General features: G+C 39.0%; 1 protein-coding gene across 15 annotated transcripts in view; it reads right to left on the minus strand.

Annotated features, from left to right (window-relative positions):
• The window catches only part of KDTA (KDO transferase A), a 29297-nt gene extending 19802 nt beyond the window's left edge, over window positions 1-9495 (minus strand). For 4 of the 15 annotated variants that reach the window (XR_014363744.1, XR_014363745.1, XM_028221944.2 and 1 more), the window contains exons 1-4: window positions 9144-9436; window positions 8364-8457; window positions 7810-7852; window positions 6828-6950 (exon numbers count right to left, since the gene is read on the minus strand). Coding sequence is in view for 9 of the 15 variants with exons in the window: in XM_028221944.2 (XP_028077745.2) it covers window positions 6828-6950; window positions 7810-7852; window positions 8364-8457; window positions 9144-9348 (465 nt within the window). In the remaining 6 variants the exon portion in view is untranslated. Of the gene's footprint in view, window positions 1-6397; window positions 6518-6827; window positions 6951-7809; window positions 7853-8363; window positions 8458-9143 lie in introns of all 15 variants that reach the window. The other 11 variants (XR_003635369.2, XM_028221937.2, XM_082919493.1 and 8 more) reach the window with 7 other exon arrangements.
• Between the last annotated feature and the right edge of the window lie 453 nt (window positions 9496-9948).

Raw genomic sequence — 9948 nt, forward strand, 5'->3', positions numbered from 1 at the left:
TGTGCGAGCTGGACATCATGTTCCATCTAGAGAAAGCACATTTCATGCTGGAGGAAATGGTCATGAATGGGTGTATTGTTGAGACAAGCAAGGCTAACATTCTCTCTCCTCCGACACCGAGCCCTTAACAGCTGGAGGATTCCATTCTTGGCGAATCACATATCGCCCACTCCCTTTTTCTGATGGAAAACTTTTTTTTTTTTAGATTTACAATCCGTGTGATAAAGATTCTTATTTTCTTTTTATATATATATATATATATTATTTTTATTCCCCCAACTCACCAACCCCACTTTACTTTTCTTCTTTTGTTTTTTTTTTTTTTTTTTATTTTTTCTTTTCCTCTATTTTACACCACCCACGTTACTTCCCACATTTTTTTTTTTTCTTTTAATATATCTATATATTAAACTCATGCCTCATAAAACCATTAGTTTAGCTCAGTGTTTGGATGGTGGGGGACACAGCATGCTTTTCCAGAAAAACAAAAAAAAAAAAAAAAAAAAAAAAAGACAAAGCGCCACACAACCCCTTTCTTTTCTTTTCTTTATTCTCCACTCACACACAATTATCATCACCTTTTGCACCTCACCCGTTGCTCCACTTTCTTTCTTTTCTTTTATTTTATTAAAAAAAAAAAAAACAAAAAAAAAAAAAAAAAAAAATCGGTGTGATATTGCCCAGACCATTCTTATTATTATTATTCTTATTATTATTTTTATTTTTATTTTTATTTTTGCACAACCACACAAAAAAAAAAAAAAAAAAAACAAAACAAAACAAAACAAAACAAGACAAAACAAAAAAAAAAGGCAGAAGAAGAACTGCACACCAAACTCATTTTATTCATATCGGGCCTCACCCCGATCATCATTTTACACACAAAAAAAAAAAAAAAAAAAAAAAAAAAAAATACAAACAAAACAACCACACCCACAGTGGGATTTTTCTTTTCCCTTCTCTATTCTACTGCAGGTCTCTTCTTCTTACTTTTATCTTGGGTGTCCCGTGCCAGTCCGGTCTCCGTATTTCCTTGTCCACCGAGCACGTTCACTCCCCCATACTCCTCCACTGCAGCATATGGAGGACCTCCAAATCGGAACATCACGGTGGCCTTCCGCTTCAGCTCCTTGTTTTCTGCCCTTAGTACGCTTATCTCTGCTCGCGCATCCTTATACATGCGTTGGAGCAGAGCCAGCTGGGAGTTTAAATGCTGCACCTCATTTGTCCTACTCTGCAGCCGGTTCGACAGGTTTGTGACCGCCGTCATACTTTCCACACATGCCTTCAAAGTATACTGATTCGCCTCCACATCCGTTTGCACTGCCATTTTTTGCTCCACCGACTGCATCGGAAAGTTCAGCGGAGCAAACCCAGCGGTGTTTGGTTGAGGTTCACTGGCCACCGCACCAGTTCTCTCTCCTGTGGACTCGTTGAGGTCGGGAAAGAGGGTGAGCAGCCCGCGGGACGACGAAGCCATTTTCTGGGCAACAGCAACAGAGTGTTACAGACTATCTCTCTCAGCACAACGCAGACTTCTTCAGAGGTTTCTCTCAGTTTCTTGTCTGAGCCTCTGCCTCGGCCTCAGCTCCGTCTTGGTTAAATAGCCGAGGCAGCCACGCGCATCGCGCGCCTCTTCTCGCCGACAAACTGGCACGCCTTTTCATGGCACGCCTTTTGATGCATTCGGGCACGTCTTTTGATGACACGCCTTTTGATGACACACCTTTTGAGGGCACGACTTTTGAGGGCTCGATATCTACATCCATGTATATCTTTTGGGCAGCATATATACACACTCATACAGTGTCTTCTACACCAGCCAGCTTTATCAATCCCTTTGTTTCAACCTCAAATAGGTTTCTATCTTCACACCTATTTGAGTTTGAGGGGGGGTTATACATAGTATCATGTATAAGTCACTCATGGCGCACTCCCTAAGTCGCCCCCTTGGTACACCACCACAACATTTTACAACGGTCCGACATGACCCCGTAAACTGTCCTGCTACATCGGTCCGACATGACCCCGTAAACTGTCTTCTACAACGGTCCGACATGACCCCGTAAACTGTCTTTTACAACGGTCCGACATGACCCCGTAAACTGTCTGCTACATCGGTCCGACATGACCCCGTAAACTGTCCTGCTACATCGGTCCGACATGACCCCGTAAACTGTCCTGCTACAACGGTCCGACATGACCCCGTAAACTGTCTTCTACATCTGACACGACCACACAGTGTCTGCTTCAACGGTCCGACATGACCCCGTAAACTGTCTGCTACAACGGTCTGACACGACCATACCGTGTCTCCTATCCTGTTTTATTTTATTTATCAGTTTATTTTTCTGTTTTGTAACTCTCTCCAAACTCAAGTTGGTTTGTGTCTAACCTCCTTGAGTTTGAGGGGGGCTGTTAATGTACACTAAACCTAACCCACTAACCTAACCCACTACATCCACTCCACTAAACCTAACACACTTACCATCTCCACTACCACCCACCACCTCCACTACCATCCACTACCACCACTCACCTACCTCACACCTCTCCTATATAATAGCTTGTAATATACAAAATCTATACACAACAATCTTGTAAGACAACAATAAATCAATAATACATGTGTTTTAACACTATTTCTCTTTATACATTAAATTTTCTACATGGTATCAGAGCAGGTTTAAGAATCTAGTATTTTCGCTTCCCGGCGGGCGGCAACCTCACCTTAGCCGCCCGCCGGACCTCAACCTAGTCTGCTTGTTTTTTTTTTTACACATACCTTCTTCCATAATTAAGCTCTTCTCTGCCTTTACAATGGCTGCCAACGAAGACCAAGCTTTTCCAGACCCATCCTCCACACAGACCACAGACCAGCTCATATACCCAGAGATGCTTGATATCTCTCTCTCTCGGGGTTGGGCTCGGAGAATCATCCACTCTATTATTTCCACCATCCACATCCATCTTTTCCTCCATTTTCCCTTCCCTGTTTTCAATATATTCAACATATTTTGGAGCTGAAACTTCAATTGGTTTCTTGATTTGTACACCATCTGCCCATCTGTACTCATACTTGGGGCCTGCAGTCATTGTAGGACAGTTTTCTGGAGTGCAGAACTCTGTGAGGGTACCATACAGCAAGTTCACCTGGTTGAAGAAGTCCACAGTGTTGACAGCCAGCCATTCATTAGCGTCCTCCCCTGGAGGAAGTCTTACTGCTTCTCTCAGATTTCCACTCCCTAATGTTGCATCAATGTGCTTTCTCAGCTGTGCCCCCTTACTCCGGGCGAAATGTCCTTTGGTTCCTGCCCAGACCGAAGAGACTCATGGATCTAGAGAGAGAGAGAGAGATGCATGTGTGTATGCGTGTGATCTCTTCATCTCCAAACCAGTTCATGCCAGAGAGAGAGAGACCAGGTGCAGAGAGAGAGAGATGACTAGCTTTTCACTTTTCAAAGAGACAGAGGTAGTGGTTGAAGAGACCAATATAACTCTGGAACCAACCCATGTGCACTTTTATTATAAACCATCTTTTTGTCCCACCGCCCAAATTTTATTTTTTATTATAAACCTTAATTGGTGCTCTATTTTTATTCATTATTATATATTCATCATCACCATGCTTACTTTTCTTTTTTAATCACACCCATTCACCACCCAAATTTTATTTTTTATTATAAAACTTAATTGGTGCTCTATTTTTATTCATTATTAATATTCATCATCACCATGCTTATCATTTCATCACTATCTCCATATTTTTTTTTTTTATTATTCGATTCCCTTACTTTTCAAAAAAAAAAAAAAAAAAAAAAAAAAAAAAAAATTCATCATTCCACAAACTCATTTTATTCATGTCGGGGCTCGCCCCGATCCCCATTTTACATCAAAAAACAAAAAAAAAAACAAAAAAAAAAAAAACAAAAACAACAAAACAACCACACCCACAGTGGGATTTTTCTTCTCACTCTGCAGCCGGTCTCTTCTTCTTGCCTCTGTCTTGGAAGGCCCTTGACGGTGTTGCCTCCGTGCTTCCTAGACCACCAAGCAAGTTGCCTCCTCCCTGCTCCTCCACTGCAGCATATGGCGGCCCTCCAAATCGGAACATCACGGTGGCCTTCCGCTTCAGCTCCTTATTTTCTGCCTTTAGTACACTTATCTCTGCTCGCGCATCCTTATACATGCGCTGGAGCAGAGCCAGTTGGCCGTTTAAATGCTGCACCTCATTTGCCCTACTCTGCAGCCGGTTCGACAAGTTTGTAACCGCAGTCATGGTTTCCACACATGACTTCAATGTATACTGATTGGCTTCCACATCCGACTACACTGCCATTCTTTGCTCCACAGACCGCATCGGAAAGTTCAACGGAGCAAACTCCGGGGCGCTTGGTTGAGGTTCCAGTGCCACCGCACCAGTTCTCTCTCTTGTTGACTCGTTGAGGTCGGGAAAGAGGGTGAGCAGTCCACGGGAAGACGAGGACGAGGCCATTTTCTGGGCAACAACGTGTTACAGACTATCTCTCTCAGCAAAACGCACTATCTCTCTCAGCAAAACAAAGAGTTTTTTTTTTCAGAGGTTTTTCTCAGTTTCTTGTCTCAGCCTCCGTCTTGGTTAAATAGCCGAGGCAACCACGCGCATCGCGCGCCTCTTGCCACCAGACGACAAAACGGGCGCGCAAGCCAAGGCGCCCACGTGCCTCGCCATCATGTCCGGCACACCTTTTTATGACTTGGGCTCGCCTTTTGATGGCACGCCTTTTTATGGATTGGGCACGCCTTTTGATGGCACGCCTTTTGATAGATTGGGCACACCTTTTGAGGGTGCGACTTTTTAAGGGTCCGACAAGACTCTGTAAACTGTCCCGACATTGATTCCGGTTAGCTCCTTCATGGGTCCGACAAGACTCTGTAAACTGTCCCGACATAGATTCCGGTTAGTTTCTACAAGGGTCCGACAAGACTCTGTAAACTGTCCCGACATTGATTCCGGTTAGCTCCTTTATGGGTTCGACAAGACTCTGTAAACTGTCCCGACATAGATTCCGGTTAGTTTCTACAAGGGTCCGACAAGACTCTATAAACTGTCCCGACATTGATTCCGGTTAGTTTCTACAAGGGTCCAGCAAGACTCCGTAAACTGTCAGATTCCGGTTAGTTTCTACAAGGGTCCGACAAGACTCTATAAACTGTCCCGACATTGATTCCGGTTAGTTTCTACAAGGGTCCAGCAAGACTCCGTAAACTGTCACAACAACTGTCACAACATTATCTGCTACATCGGTCCGACATGACCCCATAAACTGTCTTCTACATCGGTCTGACACGACCACACAGTGTCTGCTACAACGGTCCGACATGACCCCATAAACTGTCTTCTACATCGGTCTGACACCGCCATCCAGTGTCCTCTACACCGTTATGACACCACCATACAGTGTCCTCTACATGGTTATGACACCCCCATACAGTGTCCTCTACAACGTTATGACACCACCATCCAGTGTCTTCACCAATGGTCTGACACGACCATACAGTGTCACCTATCCTCTTTTATTTTTATATATTTTCTTGTTTTGTAACTCTTTCCAAACTCAAGTTGGCTAGTTCCTATCCCCCTTGAGTTTGCCGGGGGCTGTTAAAATTTATCACCTACTTCACCCACTTAAACCTACTCCACTAAACCTAACCCACTACACCACTACCACCTCACCTACTCCACTAAACCTAACCCACTACACCACTACCACCTCCACTTCACCTACTCCTTACCTACTACACACTCACCCACTTCACCTACTCCTTACCTACTCCACTTAAACCTAACCCACTACACCACTACCACCTCCACTTCACCTACTCCTTACCTACTACACACTCACCCTCTTCTATATATAGGAATCATGAATCATTGTAATAAAAACAACAAACATAAATCAATCAATAATACAATTCTCTATTTCTCTTTATACATTAAATTTTCTACATATACAATTTCTCTAGTGCTTTACAAAACAATCACAATCATGATATTTGATAGTCATGATCAAAATGAAGTACATGGCTGAATCAAAATATATCCAAAAGACAGAGACCAAAAAGCACTACAACTGTAAGTAGTGGCTTCCATTCGTAACCAAAGCGATGCAATGCAATCATAAAGTGCACAATGACCAAAGGCCCATTCAATACTATTATGATTTAAAGGTTAAAACTAATAAATCATTTTTTTTAACCAAAAATAAAATAAAGTCCTAAGCTTATTATAAAAGTGCAAAAAGTGTGCTTTAAGTGCACTTTTGTAAATGCTCTTCTCTTTTAACTACTAAAAGCTCTTCTGTTGTTGTGTTCTGCACTTTGAGCCGCTTTTACCAACACTGGATAGGAAACTTACCAATGGGGCAATCAAGGAAAATTTTGACAGCATTAATGAAGTCAGCGGAAGAACTAGAGGTCCAGACCAACCATTAAAGGATCTTGTAGACATCCGAGCATTTAACAATGCCAATGCAATCTGAATACATTTTGCAAGGGGATAATTTATAAATTATAAAGAACTGATAACATAATACACAGACAAATTATCAAACATACAAACACTGGAAAACAAGGAAAATTGATTGCCCACAACAAAACAAGGAAGAAGATTAAAGAACTTTGCACTTTGCAAAATGCATGAGTAGATTTTAGAACTCATTAACTGTTCACAACAAAAACTTGAATATGATCTAGTCAAAATAAATTTGCTTGGATAAAGGAATTCATTTATCATTTTCAAAAGCATGTACATGTTAAAAAGTGTATTTCATTGAAAAACAACTTACACCATTTTTGGAGGCACACATAATCAGATTTGGCCAAAGTTCACTCTCCATTAGCATGATCGCATTTGGCTTCCAATGACCAAGAAAAGCATCCATGGCAGCAGGTATATCAAGTGGGGCAAACTGGTTCATACAGAAGGTTTGAATACATATGAGCAAAATGATATGTCTATTTTTTAAGCTAAACAGCACAAAAGTGATTTCAGAAAAGTTCAATAGTAAGGAACAAACATTACATGCCATCACTAAAAATGCTTTTACCAGAAGTTCATATTAGATAAGCAGCACAGAAAATGAAAAGAGGGATCTCTCGCTATATATATACAGATATATGCACACACATATAAGTACACCATGAGCACTCAAGAAAAATAGTAAATAGCTAGTGGAGATTCCAACCCTGCCAAAACCACATCAGACCTTCAATTTGGTTACAGGTCATTGCCTGCGGAGTGATCATGAAGGAATTATAGTCAATTGACCTAGCATTTCTACAATTTCTTAAAATTTCGCATTCCATGAGGAGAAATAGAAGAACAGGCACAACCAAAAAGACCGCCAAGTAAGAACAAGTGAAAAAATGAACACTTCCATGCAGTTTCATCAATAAATTCTACAATAATTCCATTTTTGGCATAAAAAGAAGTTTCTGAGTTTGACTTTGTGGCCAGAAATGGCAATTGAAAGCGTATAAGATCCCAAATGCCAATGTGAAAGGGGAAAAAAATGGCCTACTACACCAACAAGGAACTGCAAATGTCAGTAAAACTGTATGGATGCTACAGAAAAGAAAATGAATCCTAAATGAGAGATTCCTCAACTCACAATAGATTTGATGTGGTCAAGAATTTCAAAACTCAACAAGAGGTTGAATAAAAATTGTACCATCATCAAGTAGGATAGTAAACAAGAATTTTAAAAAAAATAATGATAATAATTATAAGCATCAACAAATACAAAATGTCATGTGAGGAATAAGTACCTGATATAAGACACCACTTGGAAGCTGATTCTTTATTACTTCACTGCACAGAGGGGGCAAAATGTATAATCCCAACATTCAAAAAAAAAAATTTAATGAAACGAAACAAAACGCATGAAGATTTAACACCCCCCCCCCCAAAAAAAAAAAAAAAAAAAAAAAAAAAAAACACATGGAGATCCACATAACTAGTATTCTTCTCAATCCTTTTTATTTTTTATTTTTTTATCACTCTTGATTTTATTCACTTGCATTGCATTGTTTAAAACATGGATTTTATTCCTTGCAGACATTGGTAATGTTAACTACAATTTACATCAATCCACAAAACAGATGTCCCAAAATGCAGGACAGCCTCTTTATATTAAGATTCACTCATACAACAGCAAAAGCTATATAATACCTAAAAATGATATTGTTTAATAAATGATTAATCAGAAATTTGAATCATAATCTTTTTTCCCCAAAAAATCAATTAATAAAGCAAACACCATAATCTCAACTCAACAACCAAATAAAAAGGAAAAACACAAAAGAAACAGATTTCAACTTACAATGCAGACAGAGTTGTTGTTGTCATCAAGATGTTTATATCCGGCCTCCGCTCATTGCAGCATTTTACCACAGGAATTGCAGCCATTCCTTCACCTGATCAAGAATTACAACAATGACAAAACAAATATAACAAAATCGATAAAAATAAACAATAACCTGTTTGTTTTCAGTGAAATACAAAATGTAGGAAACTTAACGGAAAATTAAACATTCTAAACAATAAAAACAAGGGCAAATTACACTTTTCCAATTCTTAGTTTGAGTCAAGTTTTACTTTAGTCCTATTATTTCAATTTGAACAATTTGACCCCTCCACTTTAAGTCCAGTTTCAATTTGCTCATTCCATCCAAATTTTCATTGATTTTTTCTACACCTCAGGAAATTGACAGATGTTACAAAATCATTATTTGTAAATTTCACTTTGGTCCCTATAATTTCAATTTAAACACATTGATTCTTACACTTTTAAGAATTTGCTCATTTCGTCAAAAATTTTCATTAATTTTTTCTACCTCAAGAAATTGACAAGTATCAAAAAATCATTAATTGTAACAATGACTAAATTTAAACTAGACTTAGAAAGTCTGAGCACCAATTTGTTAAAAACCTACTGGATTAAAAGTATGATTTACCCTAAAAACAAGCATGAACAGTTACAAAAACTGATAAAAAATAAAAAATTGATGAGAATATTTCATTCTTTTTCATCCAAACAATGCCACACACACACACACACACACATATATATATATGAATAGTATGAGAGAGAAATTGAAACCTAAGGAGACGGCGTGGAACCAGAGCAGGGGGCCAGGAGGGCGAGGGAGAGAAGGGCGGCCGAGGCGCTCCGGCCACCGGAGAGGGTGTTCGAGGCCTCGGAATTTGCGCCACCGTACGTGGAGGTGTAGCAGCGGTGATAGACCGTAGCTCAAGGCTCTGTACACCTTGTACACTAGCTTCCCTCTCTCTCTCTCCATTTTCATTTTTATTTTCCAACGGCAGCACAGTCTGCCATAGTGTTTTCATCGTTGTTGATCGGGTCGGTGTAGTGGGTATACGGGTCGATAGCCCATGAAAAAGTATTAAGTAGAAAATATAAACAAAATAAATAATAGAAAATTTTAAAAATTATACATTTCATTTCACATAAAAATGTATATACTAAATAATATGTAATCTTTTAAGTTACATGATGACACATTAACAAGATTCCTTAATTATTAAAATTTTAATTATAAAATGATAAAATTGTAATTATTTCTTTAACTTTTTTATTTGCATCATATATCTACCTATGTCTTATCATAAGAGAAATATTTAAAAAGAAATAATTATGGTTAAAAAAATTTTACTTTTTATTTTTAAAAAGGTTATTTTTCCCTTATTAAACACATTAAAATGTTTAATTAAAATACTTTTAAGAGTTTATCACTTTTCTCTTTTCATTAAAAATAAAAAATTAAAAAAAAAAATCAAGCAATTTAGTCAACACTGCTATCCCTCAAAATGGTCTTTTCTTCTCCCTTTAAATTACAAAAAACACAACCAATCAAACCGCAATCCCTCAACATGGTCAAGAAACT

Source organism: Camellia sinensis, chromosome 3 (assembly GCF_055761805.1).
Source record: "Camellia sinensis isolate YWXY chromosome 3, ASM5576180v1, whole genome shotgun sequence".
Lineage (NCBI taxonomy): Eukaryota > Viridiplantae > Streptophyta > Magnoliopsida > Ericales > Theaceae > Camellia > Camellia sinensis.